General features: G+C 52.8%; 1 protein-coding gene across 2 annotated transcripts in view; it reads right to left on the minus strand.

Moving 5' to 3' along the window:
- The window catches only part of Sardh (sarcosine dehydrogenase), a 57250-nt gene that overhangs the window by 15478 nt on the left and 16873 nt on the right, over positions 1 to 24899 (minus strand). For both annotated transcript variants that reach the window (XR_005976372.1, XM_041674781.1), the window contains exons 11-17: positions 22824 to 22965; positions 21582 to 21665; positions 20485 to 20598; positions 16023 to 16161; positions 14287 to 14400; positions 10113 to 10260; positions 5671 to 5764 (exon numbers count right to left, since the gene is read on the minus strand). Coding sequence is in view for 1 of the 2 variants with exons in the window: in XM_041674781.1 (XP_041530715.1) it covers positions 5671 to 5764; positions 10113 to 10260; positions 14287 to 14400; positions 16023 to 16161; positions 20485 to 20598; positions 21582 to 21665; positions 22824 to 22965 (835 nt within the window). In the remaining variant the exon portion in view is untranslated. The remainder of the gene's footprint in view (positions 1 to 5670; positions 5765 to 10112; positions 10261 to 14286; positions 14401 to 16022; positions 16162 to 20484; positions 20599 to 21581; positions 21666 to 22823; positions 22966 to 24899) is intronic.

Raw genomic sequence — 24899 nt, forward strand, 5'->3', positions numbered from 1 at the left:
GCATAAGCATCCAGTTCTTAACCAATACTGCTTGAAATCTCTCCTAGAGCTGCCGGCCCTGGGGTCTACCCCTCTGGCCTTAGGCAGGCTAGATCTGTCAACGATCGCCTTCCAGCCCCTCCCCTGAGGAAATTCCTGTCCTAGCATCTCTAAACTGAGATCCCAGAATTCAAGCAGAAGATAAAGATGTCTGCACCCGCAGACAAGAGGAGTGGGTCACAGAAACCTGGAAAGAAAGGACATATACCACTCCCACTCAGTTCAACCTGGGGTCACACAGGGCGACCTGACCTCGTTCCAGCCAGGCCTTGTTCCTACATTTTCCTGGCAAGCATTTTTGCCCCCACTGACAGCTTGAATAGTGGCAGGGAACACATGCCCAGACTGCGGATGCCGTATCTTTCTTGGCTGTGTCACAGAACTGGAGTATAACATACTACGGCTGTCTGAGGGCTCTGAAGAGCTGTGCCGGCTTCCCAGTACAAGTTTCTAGGCAGCTGCACTCTGTGTGAATGCGTCCTCGGTGGTACTTGGTAGTTTATCAAACGCACGCGGTATGAGCATGATCTATCCTGAGCAAATGGAATCACAGCAGTTAAAGGCTAGGATTTCTTCACCGCCAGGAAAGAAATCCAATTTCCTTCTGATTTGATATTAATTTTGAGAGGGAAATTGCTTTACTGTTCTGCCTCATGAAGATGGCCAGCCTGGGGCTTGCTGTTTTTTAAGGGGGACCTGGTCTCAGCTGGGTGTGTGTGTGTGGGGGGGGTGTCCTCAGCTGAGGCGCTGAGAACACCGTGTCTGACCCAGTACTGACTGAGCTGAGCTCTGGGAGACTCGCCGGGAAAGCTCTTCCCCACAGGGGAATCTCGCTGGCCTTGACACAAATATTTGAGGAGCAAAGACAGCTGGTCTGTTGGCTGCTGAGTGGACACTCGCTTTCCCCAGCCCCCCTCTTCCTCTAGGAATCCAAAGACTGTAGCTGCCTGGCCCAGGCACAAGCATCTCAGAGAAGCACTATTGCAAAAGTCAGTGACGTCTGGCTGGGCATCTGTGACCAAGTCCTGTCATGAGTGGAGCTTGGCAACCCCAGCGGGGTTCTGGGCCTCTGTCCCCGGGCCTGGGTCTGCAGAACGTGGCATGCATCGATGTCATTGCTCATGTCTCTGCTCGACCTGGGGTTTGCTGACTCTGCAGATGCACACATTCCTCTCCTGCAGCTGGCGGGCTCAACACCAATCGATCTATAAATATGTGGCCTGCCTCCACGTTCTGGCCCCAGAGCCTCCGCTTGCTGATGGACAGTTCGTCAACATAGTTTTAAGCCAGAACAAGATATCACTTAGAATATGAAATTTCCCCCTGGATTCCAAGAGGATTCATGATTGGGACAGATAGACGTGATGCTCTAGAAAGGACTTTCAACGTTGTCTAGACTTTGCACTACAGCTGGGGAAACTGAGGCCCAGGAAGGCTGGTTCAAGGCTGGAAGCCAGTGTCTGCCTCCCAGCTCTGAAAGTCAGTGTAATACAGAAGCATTGGTCTATACTATCCCTTCATATGTGTGGCCCAGATCCCTGCTCCCTCCTCCCGCTTGCCTGGGGTCAGGGCTGTGGTCAGTCAGCCTCTGCAGCTTGAACTGCCACCAGAGGCTGAACTGGCACTCTATCTCTGGCCAAGAAATAGGAGGGCTTAAGCCACCTTGGATGTGTGTCCTGATCCACACTGAAAGACAACTTTCCAGGTTAGCATGGGCACCCCGGGGACAATCTTGATCTCTTTGGCCTAACCCTCTTTGGGGCCCTTGGGAGAAGGTGGGGCCACCAGGACAGGAGTCCCTGGCAGGGTACAGTCTTAGACAACCTCAGCTGCAGCCTGTGCCTGCACTGCCACCCCAGTCTACATGTCCTGGGAGCTGTGTTCATCAGCTACCTGACGACTCCTGTCCTCGGAGGTCCTCCTGATCTGTGTGGCCAAGACCTCTGAGCAAGTAGAACAAGAGAGGATAGCTGTCTGTGCTTGGGGACTAGCATCAAATGTTTCTGGGTGGAGACTGAACCACACCAAGGCAGACCTTTCTTGTTACAGTGAATCACTGTAACCTGGCTCAAGGAGCCAGGCCCCAGACTCAGTGGGGTGACAAGGGAAGGTCTCCTGTTGCTATCTCATGGTGACTTTCCTTCTCATGGTACGGTGGGCCACAGAGGGTGAGTGTAGGCTGGAACCAGCAAGAGGATAGGAAGTACAAAGGCAACTGCTGGCCTCATGGGCCATCCTCAGGCAGGGGTGCCTGCAGTAAAGGCATTACTTTGAGTCTAGCATCTCCATGTCAAACTCCTCTTACTGAGACCCAGTTCTCCCTGTGTGCATCTCCCAGGGACTCTCAGTCCATCAGCTCCTGGGCAGTGGCAGCCATTCTCCACTACCCTGGGCCGCAGCTGCAGGCTCCCTTGAGCCCATGGGTGGGGATGCACTCACAGAGGGTGGGGGCTGCACCTGCCTTCTTGGCACTAGATCTGGCCCAGTCCCACAGGTGCTCCTAGCCAACACATCTGGAGATCATTCTAAAGCCAGGGGAAGGGCTGTTGGGGGGAGCAGGGGAAATAAGCTGTACAATAAAGAATAAAACCAGGGGTTCAGACTGGAACACAAGAACTCCCTGACAGTCCACAATGGTGCCATATGGACATGACACCAGGAGGTGTCAATAAATTGCCAATAAATGCCATGGGGCCAGTTTTGATAGGGCACTGCTGGTCTGGTCTCAAAGACACAGGCCTATCTAATAACTCCATTGTGTGATGTGACCAGATAGTTGAAATGGACATGAAGACTTTCCATGTTAAATGTTCTCTCATGCACCATCTTCTAGGCAAAGCTCAGGACTCTGCAGGATTCTGGGCTTTCCAGCTCACTACACATCCACTTTCCCCAAGACTAGGTCCTTGGTCTTGAGAGTACCGTCTTCCCCTATCCTACCAGATCTAGGGCATCACTGAAAAGGGATGCAGCCAAGAATAAGTGGGTAGCGCAAGCTGTATCTCAGAATCAGTAGGTTCATTTAGTAGTTCCTTTCTTAGGACAGAAGTCATAGTACCGTGTACAAGGATATATCTGCCACCAGACTGCTCCCAAGAGCATCTCAAGACCCCATGGTGTTTGAGCATGGGTGCCACTGAGGCAGGGGAGTGGACACAGGTTCTTGCATATTGCAAACGACTAGAGAAGGATACAGTATGCAGACCAACGCCACTCTGCAGAAACCAGGCCTGGCATGGTTACAAACAGGCAGATGTGATAATGGGTGGATAGACCAGCTTTCTTGAATTTTCTCATGTTTTACAACATGCCTAAGAGTCAGGTGACATGTGCCTGTCAGCATGCCCTTGCCACATGGGGAAGGCCATCATTATGCAATCATGTCATGAACTCTGGACCATGACCCTGTCCCAGGGCTGGCCAAGATCGCGGTCCAAGATTGTGCTGCGGAAGTGGAGTCTGACTTAGGCTCAGTACCCAGTCTTTGCTGCACAGCCATGGTTGGAAACAGAATGAGAGTTTGAGATGGTTTTTTTTTCTTTTTGTTTTTTTTTACAGTGTTGTGAATTCAACACAGGGTTTTACACATACTAATCCAGCATTTCACAACCGAGCTATTCCCAGCTCTCTTTTTACTTGTTATTTTGAGAAAGGATCTTTTTAAGTTGACCTGGCTGGCCTTGAACTTTCAGTTCTGCTGCCTAGTCTCCTGCATAGCTGGGATAATGGGCCTCTGTCATCTGGCTGGGCTATGGACATTATTTCATACATATTTTATGTCACTGTATTCAGCCTGGCAGAAGCCAGGCATAGCCAGTGAGGACATCCCCCAAACCAGACACCTACTTTGGGCTTGGCCTGCCCATGACCCTGGGCAGTGTGAGTTCTGTGTCAGCTCATCCTGAGCTCTGGCCTAACTCCCAGGCCCCAGGTGAAGATTCCCAGGCAGCCTGGGAGGGCTGGGGAGGCGTCCATGGCCAGAATAGGGTCCCGGAGGAGGGAGCAGCTGGAGTTGGAAATCCCATGCAGCTCCCCCCACGGTGGTCCTGCTGACGGGGGGAGGATGCTGATCTTGACAGGAGGGGATATGTTCCCACCTGGTCTGCCTTCCATGAACATCCAAACCACACACAGACTGAGGCTACGCCAAGCCTCAGCACAGTGGAGGAGAGATGCAGCTCTTCTCTCCTCTGACCCTAACCAAAGCTAGACTCTGGATGCTGACTAGACTATGCAAATGACCCCAGGATGCCCCTATGGACAACCTAAGCTAGAGTGCTGAGATCAGGAAGCTGCCGTATCTTTGGGTCCTACTGTGCCGTTCTCTCAGACCCTACCCTCTCTGGTCCCAGCAAACGGCTTTGCACTAATGAGGCAGGAAATAAGCTAGACAGAGAACCCCCACCCCACTTCCTGAAGCCCGGTGCAGCCTCCAGGGGGGAGGTGGAGTGCAGCCTGCGTGGCTGCCTTTATCACCCCGTTCTCTCTGGCAGCGGCCTCCCTAGCACTCAGCGGCACTTTGTTTATTGCTGACAGGTCCCAGCCTGGTCCCAGGATGTCTGGCCCCTCTGTGGGCAGGAATCTCACTCTCCAACTGATGCTCCTCCATACTCGCCCCACAAGAACACAGAGATGGCCAAGAGGAAAGGAAGGGATACGTCCAACTGGGGCCCTGCCCTCCTGCAGGCAACATGTGTGTCACCAGCATAGTTCTTTGTTCTTTGGGGATTTCCTATCTGGGCAGCCTGGGCAAGACACCCAGAGTCACTCAGCAAGGCCTGAGGTCACTGTGAAGCAACAAGGAATAAGTGGTCCAGGAGGACCTCAGAGGGCAAGCCAGCCTTTTCAGGACACCCATAGTCACCTCTAGTGGGGTACTGCTTGTGTCCGGGAGCAGAGGCCAGGGTCTCTGGTCTCCCACGGGAGGGGGTGGAGGCACTTGGTGAATATGGGCCATCAGCTTCTCCCTCAGCTTTGAGAATCCCAGGTGGAAATCACAATGTATCCTTTTTAACCAGGAGACTGAGGCCCAGTAAATGAAGGGTCCAGCCTGGAGCTAGGGCCAAGACTCCTGCCCAGAGTCCCCTAGAGAGTCCTATGAAGTCCAGGGGACCCTGGGGGAAGATAACATTGATAACCTTGAAAGAGCCTGGCTTTGGCACATAGCCTTAAACTTCTAGAAATTGGTGTGAAAGAGTATTGGGGGTCTGGCCAGGCTCCCCCACATCTACAATACTAGGACGATCACAAGGAAGGAGTAGGCTCCCTAGGAGATGCAGGAGCCCGCAGAGAACTCTCAGAGGGAGGCAGTAGTTAACCTGGCTTAGAGGAATATGCTACGCAGCTCTAAGGAGAGGGCGCAACATCATCTGTGCAAGCAATGAAGGTTCTTCCCGGATGAGCCTGGCACATGAGAGATACCAAGCAGCGGACAGATAGCACAGCCCTGTGGCCCCTGTCTCCCCTCTCTGAGTCCCTCCAGGGTCAGGCTGACTGCCATAGTCTCTGACACTGGGGCTGAAGCCCAGGAGATAGAGCCTTGCCTTAAATCCCAGACTCCCAGGTCCACCCCACCTTTGCTAAAAGTTGCTGCCGCCCACACCCTAGAGGCTGGTGGCCATGGCTACCTACCAGGTGCCCTGCAGCTTTCACCAGCTGGTGGGTGGAGAAGGGGAAGGCCTCGTTGCTCAGGTCAGCATCGACCACATCCTGGAGAACAGCACGGCTGTGAACAAGCACAGAATGGTCAGTCATGGAACCACTCACCTCAGGGATCCAGGGCCAGGAAGTGCACGAGGGAGGACAGCATGTGACATGTACGTAGACATTCTGGTGGGTACTCCGCAAGTACCACTGTGAGAAAGCCACCTTCCTACGGACTGTCAAGGCCAAGAAGAGTCGGGAAGGCCAGACTACGGATGAGCTCTGGCCTTAGGCAGGTAAACTAAAACAGTTACCCAACCGCCAGGCACTCTGGATCTCACCTGAGGCACCATGGTGGTCACTGAGAGAAGATGGCAATAGTGGTCTCTGTTTTATACAGGAGAGTTGAAGTTCAAGTTGTAGTGAGGAGACAGGAGCCAGCAGGAGAGCACAAGGACACTATAGTGCACCACTGCCACCGCCACCGCCGCCACGCCACGGCTACCACCCTCACGGCCACCACCACCATCCCGTGCATCCTCCAACCAGGCCCAAGTGTCCCATCCTCAGTGGGTCTCAGCCTCCTGGTGGCCATCACCTTCGTAAAGACAGGGGCTGTACCCAGCTAGGATATCCCTGAAGCATTAGACTCATCCTCCCCAAACTGGGTCCTGTTACAGCCACCTCTACCGCCAAGTTCATTGCTTTCCTAAGCCACAACATGGTTTACACTCATGACACAGCTGCTCGAAGCTGTGTCACAGAGGTCACAGAAGCGTAGTCTACCGCGTTCCTCATCGGTCTCAGCCCTGCAGTCTCCCCTTCCCACCTCCCCACCCCTCTGCAGCCTACCTCAGGCTCTCCCACTGCTGAATACACAAATCTTGCAGGCTCTTGCTCTGAGCTTGCCCACCACCAAGCCATGCGCCTCCTCCCAGGTCTCCTCTCCTGTGTCCCTGCACACTCCTGTCCTGCTGCCTGTCACATAGCCTGTCACCCTGCAGCTCTTGACTCAGCCAGCAGTCATCTGCTCTAGGAAGTGCCCCAGACTTACTGTCTGAGTCAGGTTCCCTCCCCAGGGGTCCCACAGGTGTCCCTGTGTAACTACAGAGGCCTCTGCCATTTTTCTCTCTCCCCTTGCTGTACCCAGTCCTCTAAGCCAGGGGCTCCTCGCCAACAGGACCCTACAATACTCTCTGCTTGGCACACAGTTATCTGGTGAGCGGTACCTGTTATGAGCATCTGGGCTCGACCGGGCAGCAGGGCATGTACCCTAGGGCTGGAAACACCCTCACTTCTACCCATCAGGGGTCCCAGAGGGCTGGAGCAACTGCTCAGAAGTACAGTCAGCCCAAATCCCCACCGCACAGAGCTGGGAGCTACCACCCACGCCCGCCTGAGGTGCTCAGCGCTGCCTTCTGCCAAGATCCTTATGTAACCCCAGCCCCACGTGGCACCAGTCCTAGAGATTCAACTCAGCTCTGCTGCATCCAGACCTCCTAGAATCCAGGCTCCCACAGCCCTGGGGCAGCCACACAACACAGAGGTAGCCTGGCAGGATAGATAGGGCTTGCGCTGTCTTCCTCATGGGGCATAGGTGATACAGATGGCCCATATAGTGGGGCTTGGAAGATTGTGACCTAGGTGTCAGTTCCAGAGGACAGACACCCAGGTCTGCCAAGGCTGCTGTCCTTCCTTGGAGAAGAACAGGTGGCCTGAGGAAAGAGGCCACCTAGAGTCCTAGGGGCCAGTCCCAGACCCTCGCATGCCTCAGCCCGGGCTGCCAAATGGAGACCTAATCAACCCTCACAGAACCACAAAAGCACAAGTCCAGTACTGACAACTGTGACCATCCCACATAGCTCAGTGTGTCCCCAGCAACCCCAGGAAGCTGTTTGAACTGAATGAAGCTCATTAAATTGAAAACTCAGCTGCCAAAAAAAAAAAAAAAAAAAAAAAAAAAGAGGTCAAGAGCCAGGAAAAGGCTCAGCAGCTGCCATATTGGCTGGCTCAGAGATAGCCAACTTCCAGAAATCCTTCCAAGTAGCAGTCACATAGCACCCACCATGACCCCAGGTGCTATGCTAAGTGCTCCCCACACAGCTTAGTAACCAGACCTGTTTGTACTGGTGACATTACTACTCATATGGAAGGAGAATCTTCTGGAAGAGGCGGGGAGGAGAGCTGCCAGCCTAGAGGCTGCCACCTTGCTGTCCCCTGGGGCTTCACCTTGATCTGTCTGGTATCGCTCTCTCCTCTCCTCCCTCACTCTCTAAATAGCTCAGGCCTGTCCAAGGTCACCAGGCACTGAAACTGGAGTCTCCTGAAGGTCAGAATGGGCCCTGTGGTGCAGCAGGTGGGACGCTACTCCTTCAAGCTGATCTATGGGCTTCAGTCTCCTGGGGAGGGGGGCTGGAAGCCACACTCACAACACCCCAGACCCTGCAGTCAGATGCTAATCAAATGCTCTAAACACTCAAATAAATGGCTTCCATGTCCCCAATGTGGCAGTCCTCACCACCTGTGCCTCTTCCTGGCTCGTCAAGACTTACCTTCAGCCAGCTGTCCCTGAAAGGCGCTCAGCAAAGACTACCACTTGGTGCCCCTCCTGTTCTCAGAGTGGGGACCAGGGTCTAGAGTCAGCCAGGAGTTGCTAGTTTGGTCAAGCCCAAGGTGCCAGGGAAAATGGACACCACAGCAAAGTCTGAGCACAGTAGTCAGGGTCCCAGCAGGACACCCAGGGTGGAAGAGATGTTACCACTGCATAATACTGCGCCCCCGGGAGTCCTGGCAGCCCTTTCTCAGGAATGCATCTTTCCGCTCTCCCAAGAAGCGGCTCCCATCTGTCCTGTCTCCCCATCCTTCAAGCTGTTTCATGCCTCATTTCCAGTCTAGGCCCAGGGGATCCACCTAGCACAGGCCTGCATCTCTGGACCCAACACATGGCACCTTGCTGGTCACCAAGGAGTACCATCTAGTCCAGGTGCAGCTTCTCATGAGGACTTTTGACTTCCTGGCTGGGGTGGTGATGAGGGTATGAGAGCACCTGATAGGTCCAGGGGGTCCCCATCTCCCTCTGCCTTGGCTCCCAGGAACTGTGTGACCCTGGAAAATGTTTCTTCCTCTGTTTCATCAATAAGAAAAGAGCGATTACAACCACCTGGGATGGCTGACCTCGTCAACTTGTTTGGACTGAGGGATGCCTCCTAGCTTACGAGGGAGAGCCTCCAGGAGTTATCACCGGGCATTTCAGAGACCTGCTCTGAATGCGGGTGACATGGACACCAGACAATGAAAAAGAAAAAGGAATAAGCCCTTGTAGTGTGATCTCCTCTCTTTCTCTCTCCCTCCCACTCTCCCTCCCTCCCTCTCTTTTCCCCTCTCTTCTCTCTTTTCTCCTCATTCTCTTCTACTTTCCCCTCTCTCTCTACTCACCTCCCCTCTCTCTTTTCTCTCTTCTTTCTTCCCCTATCTTTTCCCTCCCCCCACAATCTTTGAACCTGTGACAAAAATAAGCCCTTCCTCCCTTAGGTCACTGTTCTACAGATATTCAACACAGCAACAAAACACCTACACCAACACACCCCCACACACCCCAACATACCCCCACACACCCCAACACAACACACACACCAACAACCCCTGCACACCCCGCACACCCCAATACATCCCAACACACCACACACACGCCAACAATCCCTGCACACCCCACACACCCCAATACACCCCAACACACCTCCACACACTCCAACACACTCCAACACACCCCAACACACCCACACACAGCCCAACACACCACACACACACACACACACACAGGTCTCCCAGTAGCGTCAGGGGTAAAGGCCAGGCCACCTTGGGCTCCCACTGGCTGCACTTGGTTAGTGGCTGTTCACAACGCATTCGTTCCTCCTCTTCTGTTTCCCCTATCCTGCCCCTTCCCCAGAGTGGGCTTTCCAGGGTGCACAGCTGTGCCACATCCTTGTGTCTAAGACCCTCAGTAGCACCCAGGGAATCCTCATGGGTTCCTGATTCCTCCTCCATCAGGACCAAGGCTCAGTTGAGGATTATAGATCTTGAATGGTGGATGGCCTTGTCTGGCACACAGCGAGGGTCCGGAGGCCTCTCCTCAGCTCTCTTTACAGATGGGAGTGGGTCCACCCCTGGCCTGGCTCTGCCCACCTCAGGAGATGAAGAATCATAGCAGCCAGAGACTCCAAGGGCTCGTCATGGAACACAAGGCTGCAAAGCTAAGCTGACCCTGGTCCAGGGTTGACCCAAACCTGTTACTTTGAAAATCCCTCAGCCCAAGTAGCATCCCAAGGTGTCAGAGCACCCATTGTTCAGATGAGTAGTTCTGCCTGTGGGCTCCACTGAAGGACCTGGGGCCTAGGTGCACCAGATAACCCAGGGTTCCTGTCTTCTCTCACCTGGCTGGGCCTTGGATACTGAGCAGGCCCAGATCTTCAGAACTATCCATAAGCTGGCACCGGAACTTCTGATCCTGAAGAACCGTTGTTATGTGGGACCAGTTTTGTTGGGCCACAGCTCCACCCACAGCCAGGTAGTAGCCATCCCCTAGAGGAGAAGCACCAGGTTTAGAACAGGACCTTGGGACAGGGAACACGGTGAGGATGAGTCTAAGGGACCCCAGACTCTTACTGCAGAAAGGGTATAATTTGATTCTGCAAGGACAAGTGTCAAAGGCTTCTGCCTGCTTCTCAGAAAAAAGGCTTAAGACTCTGGTGCCTTCAGGTCCTGAGGGGTTCTAGCCCAGCCTAGAACTAGGGCTAAGAGGCCTCAGACAAATATTTCCCCTTCTTTAGGTTTCAATGTCCTTACTAGTTCCCGTCATTACTTCCCCCATACCCCTGGACTCCCAGCCTCTGCCGTCCGGAAGTTCACTGGGCCGGGCTTAGGAATGGGAGAGTTAGCGGTGACAGTTCCCTCATGATGGTTAACCTTGATGGTCGATTTGACAAGATCTAAAATCACCTAGAAGACAGGCTGGTGAGCATGTCTGCAGAAGGGGTTCTAGATTCAATGTATTCGGGTAAGAAGCCCCACCCTGACTGTGGGTGGCACCTTGGCCTAGGGTACTAGACTAAACAAACAGGAGAAAGTGAGTGAGCACCAGCATCCGTCTCTCCGCTTCCTGACTGTGGATGCAACGTGACTAGTTATCTCCAGGTCCTGCTGCCATGTTCTCCCTTCTGTGCCCTTGGATGTGAGTTGATGAGCCGCTCTTAATATAACCCGGATCACCCCAGGTGTTAACACGTCAACTTCCCCAGAAGTTCAGGGAGATGTGTTGGGAATAGGTGTAACCCATTGTCCCTATGGCCATTGGGCATCCACAGAGTTGCACAGGCCCTGGGCCTCCACCCTTGGACACCAGCTCGCTCTGCCAGGCATTTGGGGGAACCACAGACTCAGAGCATAGTGGCCTTGGCTGCAGTAAACAAGCCCACCAATCTCAGTGGCCCCATCTGTGATCCAGGGTTGACAAAGTTGTCATTGGAAAGGATGTTATGACCTGTGGCAGTCAGGTACCCATGAGCCATTGCCTTTACCACCCCTGGACCGGTTTACCAAACCTGGTACAAAGGAGGCAGGGTGGGAGGCTTCTATTGTGGCCCCTATCTTTCCAACCTCCTTCCTCGCTGACTCCCACAAGGTCCCTCTGTCTTTCAGTGAAGGCCCTAGAAGCCCTTGAGTTTCTGGGTCCTGATCATTTGCTTAGGCAGCAGGATGCAACTGGAAGCACCTTAGAGGGCTGCTGGGAGGAGGCAAAGCCACAACAGGCACAAGAAGAATGGCACCATTTACATGCCCTGCTTCCCTTCCCTTCAAAGGCCCCTTCCTGGCCAAGCTTTCCCAAACCAGGCTTGCAGCCCCTCCATATAGGACTTGTTTCTGTTGAGGGGTGTCTTGACCCTGCCCAGTCCACTCCCTTGCTTGCTGCTTCTCCACCTCCCCGGGGCCCAGGCATTTTCACCTCCTCCTGGAAGCCCTCTCACCCCTAGCCTTGCAGAGTTCTGCAACAGTCTGAGTCTGTGACAACCAGACCTAGGCACCACGCCTGTCCCTCCATCCAGTCTCCTCACACTACTGAGGCATCCCGAGGAGCATCCTCAGAGCCATGGGTAGCAGAAGGCCTGAGTCCTCAAATCTGGCACCTTTATTGCAGAGACCACTCCCTCATAGGAACACACGCCTCCATGGAAGGATGCAGTCTTGGGAGGCACACAAGCTTTGACCAGTCTGTCCCGTGCACTCTCTGCAGCGTACTGGCCTGTGTCCATCTTTCTGAGCCTCTCCGTATTCTCCTGTACAATGGGTCTGCCTCCAGCACAGGGCTACTTAGGGGGCAAAATGATAGCAGAGAACCACTTAGGGCCCACCAAAGCCTCTTTCCTTCCTCCTCACGAGTATAAAAGAGAGAGTAGGAAAGTGGGGGAGGAAAAAGATAGGGGGGCAGAAGGCTCCCTAATCCCTGGCTGAAGTTATTAGAGGATGTTTGAATTCTGAACAGGGTCCTCAGCCATCACCAATCCCCCCATGCATACTTCAGCCCCCATTCTGTTACCAGCCTGAGTAACAGACTCAGTAAGTACCAGCTGGCTTGAGAGGAATGTGCCTGTTTGCCCTGGGCAGCCATCCCCACTCAGTCGCCCTACAGAGACAACGCAGGGCCTGGGACATGGCGAAAGGCAGATCCACAGGAGCCAAGAGGTAGGGTCTCGCCCAGACACCTCTCCACCACTTCTGGGTGTGGGGAGAGCATTGTGGGTGGCAGATCTCACATGCCGTTTTCATTATGTCGGTGTGTTTCTTTCAAGCAAGTACACCTTTTATAATATTAAGAAAGATGAATAAAGGTAATTTAAAATTGCTTCCGAGATTGACAGCTGCTTAGTACACAGCCTTGATCACATGTAAATTGCCACATTCTCTTGACACCCTGGAGCTCTGAGTCACATGCAGAATTAACGTGCTTATTAAATATACACATAATGCAATTGTGTATGCAGCCCAGGACCTGTGTCAGTGCGGGAGACGTTTCTCTACTGCTTTGTGGTGTCCTGGGATCCACGACTGTCAGGGCATAGGGCTCACTGGATCATCTGGCCTTGCCCCCTGGGTGCAGGCCTCCCCCAAGCACTCAACCCCAGCAACTGTGCACAGGGTAGGAGGTACAAGAGAATACAACACAAAGCACTTTCTTGATAGCTTCCAGCAAGGTCGTTATTGCCGAGATGGGGAAACTGGAGCTTGGGAGGCTGTGTCTAATCTAGCTCCTCTTAGCTCTTATTCATCCCGGTAGCACTTGGAGGAAGTGGGTTCTCCTGTCCCCATTTCACAAATAGAGAAACTGAAGCTCAGACAGTTAAGGTCTCAGAATTTTAAAATTACAGGGCTGGAGAGATGGCTCAGTGGTTAAGAGCACTGGCTGCTCTTCCAGAGGCCGTGCATTAAATTCCCAGCAACCACATGGTGGCTCACAACCATCTAATGAGATCTGGTGCCCTCTTCTGGCATGTGGGCATACATGGAGGCAGAATGTTGTATACATAATAAGTAAATAAATCTTTTAAAAAAATTGAAATTACAGAAAATGGTGGTGAAGATGCAGGTTGGGTTCAACACCCCCCCCCCCAGCACCACCACAGTACAAAAAGATCAGAACTGTGGCTGTATCACACATAGATAAGGGAACTGACTCCTTAGTGAATATCCTCCCCTCCCCCTCTACCAATGCCCAGACTGGGGCTTAGCCCCAGGAGGCTTCAGGAACAGAGGAAAGAGATAGGAAGTAGCCAGGGTCCATATGGGCCAGCACTGCCCATTGCCGCTCTCTTGGATGGCAGCCCAGGGAGTCACACAGTTGGTTTCTACCCCCTGTAAGCCACTCCTTTTGAAGCATCAGTGCCTTCTTGGAGAAAAGCCACAAACACTTTGTTCCCTCTCTTCTCCTGGTGGACATAGGCCACAGGACGGTGGGGCAAAGCTGCCCCTGTGGAAAGCGGCAGGTAGGCTTCAAGACTCAGGTGACCGGAGGCCATTTGTCTAGATGTAACAGCAAAAACTGTGCAAGCAGGACTAAAGTGCTGATCTGCTTGTCATCAGGGGTGTGCAGGGAGAAGTAAAGGGACACAGAGGTCACCCAGGTGTCAGGTGGGTGCTGAGCCAAGTATTACGGGACCAGTACGGGCCTGAGGATGGCAGTGGCTAAGGAAGAGAGACCAGCTCAGATGTCAGGGAGGAAAGAGGGTGAGCTCTGAGTGAGAGGTGTGCCCTTCCGTGGGCTGATGCTGGACAGCTGGGCTGAGTCAGCCACACCAAGGCTGCTCCAACATGCCACAGCACCAGCAGGTTCAAAGACATAATGACGGAGTGCTTGGAGCAGCAACATGGCTGCCCGGACACAGACAGCATTTAGCCTAAAATGAGACAGCCAATCTCCAGGTCCTAACCACAAGTGGACATGACAGGTGATTATATAGTCGGCCTGGACAACACTCCTTGACCTTCCGGCTACCAATGACCACCAGTCCCCTGATCAGGTCACATCCATGCCAAGGCTTCTCACGGCAGCCTTACCTTCAAAAGCAGGGGCCAGGGCACTGGCCTGGGTGCCAGGGGCCAGGCGACTGACAGTCAGGTCGCTCTCTGTGCCTCCCCGGTGGTTCAGCATACACGTGTACACAGTTGAGCCTGGCAACAAGGACCAAGGTGTGAGTTCCACAGAGCCTGCTCTTCCTCAGGGCCTAGAGGACCCCATGGCAGGTCTTCCTCATAAGACATGTAACTCTATTCCAACCAACCAGACTATTGATGAGGTCAACCATGGTTGCCACCTGGGGAGGGGCGTTCTTCGAAAATGCTCACCCGACTCCACCCTCATCCCTTCCTAATCACCCTCAGCAGCATGCTTGAATCAGTATCTGTGATGTAAGTGGTCATGTACATGAACAGTGGGCAGACAGAGAAACGAGTGAGGTGAGTGGGGTGGGCGGAAGGGTGGGCACCCTGGACAGTGGATGGATGGAGAACAGGGTGGTAGAAAGGGCTGAAAGGCAGCTGGAAGTAGTAGGGGGTGAGTAGGTGGGTGGAGCCATTGGAAGATCCACAGGAGCAAGGCCAGCTGCACATGGGGCTGATGGCCACTGACTGGCTGCACACGGGATGTCTTAGGTTGAATCACACCCCACAAATAGACATATTAGAGTTTTAACACCAAGGGTTTGCAGGTGAGGCCTGCTTAGAGGTAAGGTCTTCATAATGCTGTGTGAGGGACAGTCATTCAGACAGACTCCCATTCAGCAGGACTGTTTATAGAAAGGAGAAAGTTAAGGCCTGGGGAGTTGACTCAGTGTGTTCAATCCATGGGACCCATGTCAAACGTGATGCTGGAGAGGCAGAGATAGGACGATCCTTGGGACTCCATGGCTCACCAGCCTAGCCTACTTGGTGAGCTTCAGGTCAGTGAGAAACCCTGTCTCCAAAATAACAAGGTGGATGGTTCCTGAGGAAAGACACCCAAGAATGTGTTCTGATACATACGAACACACCACACACAAAGAAAAGAAAAGATGGGGGCCCCAGCATGCAGCATCAGAAGCAGAGATGGGTGAAGAGGTTGCAACCCAAGCAAGGTCAGTGCTCCAGGCCTCCACCAAGTTGGAGGAGGCAAGAGAGAGCCCACTCGTAATCGTGGAACAAAGGGGCTTAGCCAGCACCCTGATTCTGGCCTCTGGCTTGCAGGACCAGGAGATAATCCATCTCCTATTCTAAACCACCCAGCTTGTGCGACTTGTTACAACAGCTATGGGAAAGGAATAAAGATGAGGATGGGTGGGTGGATGAGTAAGACGGTGGTAGGTGGGTGACAAAAAGATGATTATCGCAAATATCACATGGGATACACCATAACAAAAATGGTTCATTATTTACTCGCGATCAAAATGTAACTAAGCATTATGGATTTTTAATTCTGGCAAGTACACAGAGGGAAAGCAACCCAATGGTGGGGAGAAGTGACTGGGCTCAAGGGCCAGGAGGTACCACTGAGTACTATGGCCATGTATCCTTTTGTAAGCAAAGAAAGACGGGATCCAGAAAGGGGAAAGAAGAAACATTGAGGAAAGAGATGGAGGAGGAGGAAGATCATGGGGTTGAGGATTGGTGACAGGACATAGAAGCCCAGATAACAGACTGGGAAGACCCAGGAGAAGAACAGTAGGTTCCCTGTCTGTGCCCAAGGCTATGCCCATGGAGTGTTTCATCTGAAACCGAAGTGGGAGAGGAATGGATCTTGCCCACCCTGGACCCAGTACCTGGGGGTCGGTTGACATCTGCTGAGAAGAGCCAGTCAGCGGCCTTCCTGGCATCCACCCCCAGCAGGTAGAACTTCCCAAAGTAAGACATGTTGAACACGGCAGCAGCCCGTCGGCAGGCCAGACATTCCTCCCGGATCTGAAAGGCCCAGTGGAGGAAGACTTTTCGGGGTGCTGGCCTTGGAGATATGGGACTGGACCTTTCCTGATACACACACTCAGAGCCCCCCAACTTCTGCCCCCCAGCCTCTCAGTCATCCAAACTTGGGAACCCACCATTATACATTCTTCTCTAAGAGGGGAGCACACAGGGGACATTGGGCACCAAGTCATAAACAGGCTCTGTCATTCAAAAGAATTGCCATACAAGCCAGGCATGGTGACACAGGCCTGTCATTCCAGCACTGGGAAGGTAGAAGCAGGAAGACCAGAGGTTTAAGCTAGTTACCCTGCCTTTCTCTCTGAGAAACTAGAGAGAACGCTAGCTAAATGGACAACAAGCAGAAGGAAAGACGGTCAATATATAAAGCCTACTCCATTTCTGGGCATAAGCACAGAGCAATCTAAAAAGAATCCAAGAAACAACTCCATTTTCATAGCCCCCAAAGCCATAAAAATATCTAGAAGTTTGACAATAGAAATGCAAAGTTCTTCTTATAAAGAGTTAAAATATATGCGTGCACATGTGTGCAGACACATGAGCAAGTGTGCACGGAGATCATGGGTTGATATCTGGTGTCCTCCTCAATTGCTCTCTGTGTTACCTTTGAAGCAGGGTCTCTCACTGACCCTGAAGCTCACTGATTTGCTTGACTGGCTTGGCTAGGTTTTTCTGTGGTTGTCTTTGGGTATTTTTGTTTGGTTGGTTGGTTTTTGTTTTTGTTTTTCAAACAACGTTTCTTTGTGTAGCCCTGGCTGTCCTGGAGCTCGCTCTGTAGATCAGGGTGGCCTCAAACTTGCAGAGATCCACCTGTTTTTGCCTCCCAAGTGCTGGGGTTAAAGGTGTGTGCCACCACTGCCCAGCAATACCTGGCTTTTTCTGTTCAGCCTGGGAATCTCCTCAGACCCTTAAGAAATGTTTTTGAGGAAAAATAATGACCAAAACCAATGTAAAGACACCAAAGTTCACAAGGCAGAAGATATGCTGTCGGTAAGGCAACCACACACTCAAGCTGATCTATAGATCTGACTCGGTCCCTATCACAACCTCAGCTGGATCATTCACGAAGGTGACAAGCTCACCTAAAATCCACATGGAATTCCAAGGGGCCAGAGGATCCTAAACAATCTTGAAAAAGAAGAATCAATGTGTTCACACTTCCTGATTCCAACATTTGCTGGTATGGGGTGGGGCTACAGCAGACAAAATTTCCAACACTTGCTGGGGGGAGGAAAGCTATGGTAGACAAAATAGTGTTGAGTTGCGCTAGTGATGGAGACGTGGACTAACAGGGTAGAGCCAGAATCTGGAAATCACCCTCACATTAATGGAGACTGGTTTTCAACAAGGGCCCCAGGAGAACTCCACGGGGTCTCAGCAATTAGATACTCACAGCAAAAGAAAGATGTCTGACCACTTCCTCATACCACACACAAGACTCCAGACAAACACAGGTTGTAGACACAAGGGCTAAAGTGACAAACCCTTCGTAGAAAACATGGAAGTATGATTTTGTGCCCCAGCCAATCTCTTAGACACGATGTTGAAGACACCAGTAATACAGGGTAAGAGAGATGAATTGGACGTCATCAAAACTTCAGGCATTTATACAAAAGGATTAGAGTTTGTATTGTCAATGATTCCATAATGACAGTGAAAAGGGAATGGAAGAGACTTATATATTATACATCGAACCAGGGACTTGTGTCCAGGATATGTATTTATTTTAGGCTTCATATGTATGTGTGGTGCATGTGTATGTGCATAGACTGTGCATGCCAATATATGGCTGCTGGAGCCACAGGACATTCGGTGTCCTGATCTGATCAGATTCCATCTTTTTCTCTTGAGTCAGGGTCCCTCATTGATCATGTGGAGGGAACAGAGTGGGGAATGGGAGTGACTCCTGGTAGCTGTGGGGTTTCCTGAGTGGAGAGATAAAGCCCAAGAACTCGCCGAGGCACGAGGAATGAAAAGTTTTCAATGGGTGGACTGTGTGCCGGGGGAATTGGGAACTGCATCTCAGTAAAGGTGTTAACAATGAAAGCGTTCAGTGGATGGAGTGTGTGCCGTGGGAATTGCGTCTCGGTAAAGGTGTTAACAATGAAAAGCCTCCTCCTGGCCACTGATCAGCTGCGCCAACCTTACTTTCATTACTGAAGGTAAAATCATGGTGGGAGCAGCTGCCACGGGCTGGACAGTCAACATGAGTCTCCGGAAGCTGGTCCACACCCTCCTCAACTCATCACCCAGTGAGATGACTGCCACCAACTCCCTAGGGCTCTGGAGTCCAGAGCAGCACAGAGCAACACAAGGGCAATAGTGGAGCTCTCCGATGCCACCCCCAGAGCTGAGCAATCGGCCTTTTAGACCTTGTAATAGGCTTCCGGGTAAGCATCAGACCTGGCTTAGCCTTCAGCCAGCAGGTTGGCATACCAACACTGCCGCCTGAGGCCTCGGCTCCTCTGCCTCCCTCCAGACATCATTAAGGACCACTTGTTGTCCGCCAGGCTTTGAGGTGCCTTCGCTGGCACTGTTAGAGCTGCCGACCCAAACCCAAACAGCTTCCTGGGCTGACACTCGCTGTCTGCCTGGCTGGGGAAGCTGCCAATGAGAACAAGTGTGTGTCTCATGCTCAGGGACCGTCTCTGGTGCATTTGCGGAGGCTGGATGGAGCTGCTAAGCCAAATTGGCATCTCCCCCAAGCTTCCACACCCTCTAGGGCCAGGAGTCCCGCAGGCTGTAGAAGCTGCAGGTGCAGAGGTGCCAGACGCAGCCAGGCTCTCCCTTGAGGAGGCTGTATGGACTGGGCACCAAGCCGGCCCTGCAACTGTTGCATTTTACAGAGCTCCTGACTCCGGCTACCACCCCAGAAAGCCCTGACCTGCCTTAGTAATTTCCTTCTCAAACAAGCGTTAGGGAAAACACCGGGAACAAATGAGCTTTTGTCTTCAGGGCTGGCCCCAATATGCCATGAAAATGAGAGCTCTGGTTCAGGAGTTTGGGAAGGCACAGATACCACTGACATTGATTGTAAGGCTGAGTGATGGCAGTCCCTGCCTGTCAAGTCCTACCCTGGATACCATGATGCCTCCCTGTTGCTCTGCCCACAGTCTAGGGCCTGGACTGAGGGCTTGGCTCTCAAATGCACAAGGGACATTGCAGTTGCCTTGGGCATAGCGACAAGGCCAGAGACAGCTATCGTTCTTAGAAGAGCTAGGTATGGTGTGGCTATCATCACTGCTCATTCTGTGTGAGCTGCCTGTGGGATACAGGCTGCTGCAGGAATCCCTGGCCCCCAAGACTCAGCACCTCATCCCTCATCTGGTGGAGAGACAGGCACATTGGGGAGGGACCACAAGCTGCCCGCAGAGTCTCACCTGCTCACCTTTGAGTCCGTGAACAACCCTAATGGTGCAGCCACCCCGACCCTGGCCTCTTCTGCTTTATTTGGAGGCGCCATCCAGTGGCTTTGGGCACAAGGCCAGCAAGCCCACCTTGTTCTAGACTCACTTCACTGTTAGTGGAGGTTGGAAGCCTCTGTAGTCCCCAAGAAGAGGAAGCCCCATCCCTCGTGGATCTGCACAGCCTCAGGACCAGAGGACGAAGAGAGGGTACAGTCTTATCTCAAGCTCACAGTCCTTGTTTTGTTTGTTTGTCAGCTCAACACAAGCTAGAATTATGTGGGAAGAGGAACCTTAGCTGATACAACACCTCCATTCAGAATGCCTATAGGAAAATCTGTAGGGCATTTTCTTGATTGACAACCGATGTAGATAAGCCTAGATCACTGAGGGCTGTGCCGCCCTGGGCAGATGACCCTGAACTGTATGAGAAGCAGACCACGGAAGATGTGAGGAGTGAGCCAGTAAGTTTCACTCCTCCGTGGTCTCTGCTTCAGTTCCTGCCCCCAGGTTCCTGCCTCAAGTTCTTGTCCTTCATGGTGGACTGCAAGCTGTAAGCTGAAACAAACCGTTTCCTCTGCAGGCTGCTTTTGGTCATTGTGTTTTATCACAGCTACAGAAACCTCGACTAAGACAGCCACTCAGGCCAACTGGCTCAATCCTGCCTCTTGCTGCCCTCCAGCAGCAATACTGAGGGACCCTCAGCCCTGACTGCCGGTGCAGAAGAGAGAGGAAAAGGAAAATATCACATGGTTTGCACGAAACTGTAGTAGCAAGAAAGGGGCGAGCCTGGAGCCCCCTACCCAGAAAGCCAAGGGCCCCTCGGGCAGCTGAGCAGTGGATTCTACGTGAGGAACAGAAAGCAGCGGGGAACTCAGACCCAGCTCAAGCTGCTTACCACGTGGTGGTGGGGTGGGAAGTCGAAAGTGTACTCATCCCCCAGCAGCCTGCTGTAGGCGTAGTTCCCGTGTGCCTGCTTTCCGTAGGCTCCGTAGTAGTCGTAGTCAAGGACCTGTTACAGAAAAGTGAGGCCATCTCTCACTCTCCCTTCCTCTTCCCTCCTTGTGGCTTGAAGGTAAAATGTTCCCCGTGGGCTCCAGTGTTTAGCACTTCGTCCTCATCTGGGGGTGCTGTTCCAGAGGCTGTGGACTGTTTAGGAGGTGGAGCCTTGTTGAAGTAACTGGGTCAAGGGAGAAGAGAGGACGGAGACTTTGTAGCTCAGCCCCACTTGCTTTCTGCTCTCTGCTTCCTGACTGAAGATACAATGTAGCCGACCGCCCTGTGTTCCTACCAGCATGCCTTCCCTGCTACAATGCCACATCCTCTACTAAGACAGCCAAACAGGCCAGCTGCCTCAATCCTGCCTCTTGCTGACCTCCAGCAGCAATACTAAGGGACCCGCAGCCCTGACTGCTGGTGCAGAAAAGAGAGGGGGAAAGAAAAGCATCACATGGTCTGCACACACCTAGATGTGGGTCTCAAAGCCTCTGTGGCCTGCTCCCAGGGGCTGTTCCTAGGATACTCTGGGGAGGCCCCTAAGGCATCCCAGAAGCCAACATATGGGACCGTTCAGTGGGTAAAGTGACACACAGAGACACAATCCCTCCCACTGACAGCAACGAGCAGCTGGTGTTGCCAAATATACATTCTGAAGGGTGTGTAAAACGGGGCTGCTTTCCTCCTAGAACCAGGAATCTGCCATTCTGTCCACACTGTGGGTCTGTGCTGGTACCCAGTGCTTGCCCATTGGGTCCGAGAAGCCTGGTCACTGCAAGCAAACCGAGAGCCAAGCCTTTGCGGATGCCTCACCACGGGGATGCCGAGAACTCTTTCTCAGATTGGTACTCTGTTTCCTGAGTGTGGACAGCTGACCTGTCACCATAGCCTGAGGTACACTGGATTGGCCTAACTCGGGTGGCTGGGAGGATGCCGGGATGAGAATGGGTATGAGAGGTCCAGTGTCACACAGACCAGTGCCCAGGCATCGTCACTCACCGGAGCTGTTTCTTGGGTGTTGAACCATCCCGGCCGTTCCCAGCCATGTCGTTCTTGAAACACACAGCCTTTTCCAAGCAGCTCCTGGATGGAGACAGAGAGGGCCCATCACATAAGGCCAGACGCCACTTGAGGTGCAGAGCCAGAGCACCCACCACCCAGACCCAAGAATGCTAAGAGAAGCAGGGTGCCCAGCTCTTCCCCCAGAGTCCCCTCAGCACCTTCACCTCACCACAATAATCCCTCATCTAGAGAATGACCTGCTATGAGTTGTGTCCCCCCAAGCCCCACCAATCAGGACATATGCTGAAGCCCAAACCACTGCATGACAGTCTAGAGACAGAGTCTATGGGGAAAGCATTAGGACTGAATAAGGTCACATAGTAAATCCTGATCCCAGAGGGCTAATCACTTTCCAAGAAGAAGAGCTCCCAGGATGCTCTCTGCTCTGGGAGGACATAGCAAGACAGTGGTTGTCCTCAGCCTTGGTCAGGGCCTTGGTCAGGAACAAGCTCAGGGGCAACTTGGTCTTCAGTCTCCCAGAACACAGAGACTGTATCCCAACAAGACTGTGATGAGAAGCTTGTCTCTTCTCATGCACAGCCTGGCTGTTCCTCTGACATGTACCTGGACATACTTACCATGCCCTCTATCACCAGACCCCACCTGCCTGCTGCAGCATGGGACAGACTCCCGTGTGTGTGTGTGCGTGTGCATGTGTGTGTGTGTGTGTGTGTGCGTGTGCGTGTGTGTGTGTGTGTGTGTGCGTGCGTGCGTGCAGAGGACAGAAGACAACCTTGGAAGCTATTCCTCAGATGCCATCCACCTTGTTTTATGAGACAAGGTCTCTCATTGAGCCTGAAGCTCACTGACTAGGCTAAGCAGGCCAGGGAGCCTCCTGCATCTGCTTCCCCAGTACTGGGATCATAAACATGAGCCACCAAGCCCAGTTTTTTTACATGTGGGTTCTGGGAATTGAACTCAGGTCTTCCTTCGTGCTTACATGCAAATACTTTACCAACTGAGCTATCTCCCCCACCCCTGAGTCTGGTTTTTAGGGCATCTGCCTCTCCACTTGGTTTAAAGCCCCTGCAGGAGCTAGTCTCTCCCACCCCAACCCTAGCACAGCACCCTATACAGAATTCCGGGAACACAGACCTACAATAGAGTACCCCACATGTGTCTGTTACCCTAACATCCCAAGGCCCTCCAGGAGCCTTAACTTGCATATATCTGGTATACCTCATGCAGGGGATCTTTCCTCATGTTGCGTCCCGCCAGTGGCTCGTCGTGGGGGAAGACAACTGAGTAGTTCTTGGCATAGGATTCATGGCTGCGCTCACGGATCCAACGGGAGTGGTCAGTAAGGGAGTGATGGAAACGCCTGCCGCCAATGAAGGAGATGAATCACTGTTTGCGGACAACCTGTCAGGGATCCAGCCTGCAGTCTGGGCCTGGGTTAGCCTCTTCACCTGGTCATGAACCACTCCTCTCACAGCTAACCCAGCTAAGGGTGTCATGAGGAGACCAGTACACAGTAAATTTCTGCCAAGTTGGGTAAAGCAACCATACATATGGCCCAAGATAGCCAGGGGTCGTGCGTGGTCCATCTTTCCATTTCACAGATCCAGAAATTATGGCTCAGAGAAGAGGAAGAACTAACCCAGGGCCACACAGCTGGGGGTGTTGGGTGGGCAACTGAGACCCATCTGTTCGGCTGTGAGAGAAGCATCTGCTATCGTCTGGAGACCCCTAGTGCTGAGTAAGCCCTGGGACCGTCCCTTGCTGCTGGGGTCTAGACATGCCCAGGACCCACACATGTCCCCTACTGAGGGTGAAGGTGAAGACGTGCATCTGTCCTTGATCAAGTTATAAACAAGTGACCCATAAGGGGGAAATGGGCACAGAAAAGAGGCTCTGGTTCGCGCAGCCCCTGCCCCATGATCCTTTCTGTGTCTGTCTTCCTCTGCATCTCTCTGTCTCTGTCTCTCTGTGTCTCTCTCTATGTCTGTCTTTCTCTGTCTCTGTCTGTCTCTTTGTCTCTGTCTCTCACACACACACATACACACACACAAACATGCACACTCACAGGCCTGGAGTCCACAGTGGGTACTCAGGTGTCTGCAAAGGTACAGCTGACCCCGGCTAATCTGGTCCAGGCTGAATGGAGCCCTGATGACACTGGAAGGGGGCACTGAGGATGGTTCTGTGGCTCTGACCACACAGCTGAAGGAGGTCAGGCTGCCCTGCTCTATTTGCATAGAAGGAGTATGAACAGGCCCTTCCCTGAGGCCCCTTGCAGCTGTACCATTTCTAGAACATTCTTCTCTGATAGGAAAACATAGGCGTGGCTACAGAACAGACAGTCTCTGAGGGGATAGAGCAGACCTCACAGCACCAGAAGCCGGGTAGGGGGTGGCACTCTGGGGTTCTCAGAGTCGGCCATCTGTCTTCGTGATGGCAGACGCCACCTCCCCCATGGGTGCAATGTTCTCATCCAGCCAAGAGGAGACAAGCTGGCAGGGCTGTGGGACAACCTGCACTGAGCCAACAGCCCCTCCACCCGACTCTGTCCCCATGTCAGGCCAGCAGGGCAACTGGATCCCGCCTGAAGACTATTGGTCAGGAACACACACTGACTGCAGACGGAACACACCGAGAAGCAGCTTCTTTCCTGGCTGTTCAGTCCCTGTGCTGCCCCTGCAGGGCCTGATATGGCCCCAGCAATGGGCCACACCGCACAGGTCAATGTGGCTATTCTAAGAGTGGGATATGGAGCCTGGGTCAGACAGGACTAAGGAGTTTCCTGCTCCTTGCCTGGGAACCTTTGTAACAGGCTGTGGAGCGCTAGGATGCCTTCAGGCTCCTGTCATCGGTGTTTGACCCAAGTTACATGGCTCAGTACCCAGAGCTTACCCATAGACTCAAGTCACCCTCTGTACCCACACCAGCCTGTCCATGCTGACTGTCCTGCATCATGGGGCAGAGCCTGCTCAGTGTTGACTGAGCCCGACTCACGTCTGGTCACCAGACAAAGAGCCCAGCTCCTGGTCCTAACGATGGTCCCAGCTGGGATCTTTTCCCTAGCCTCAGTCTCCCCTTCTGTGCAGTAAACTAGTGGATCCTGCTGATGAGGACAGTGGGTCAGGCAGGACCTAGGCCAGGAGATCCTGGACTCCGCAGAGGCTGTGGCCTGCCAAACCTAGGTGCTCCTCCTGATTGATACCTCCCACCAACCACTGCCATCTTCCTCCCACCCTTGCTGACCCACTTTCAAGAGATCATCTGGATTTCAAGAAAGGTTCCTTGCTCAAATAG

The sequence above is a fragment of the Microtus oregoni genome, unplaced genomic scaffold, assembly GCF_018167655.1.
Source record: "Microtus oregoni isolate MIOR12 unplaced genomic scaffold, Mior012 000025F_ref0000491, whole genome shotgun sequence".
NCBI lineage: Eukaryota > Metazoa > Chordata > Mammalia > Rodentia > Cricetidae > Microtus > Microtus oregoni.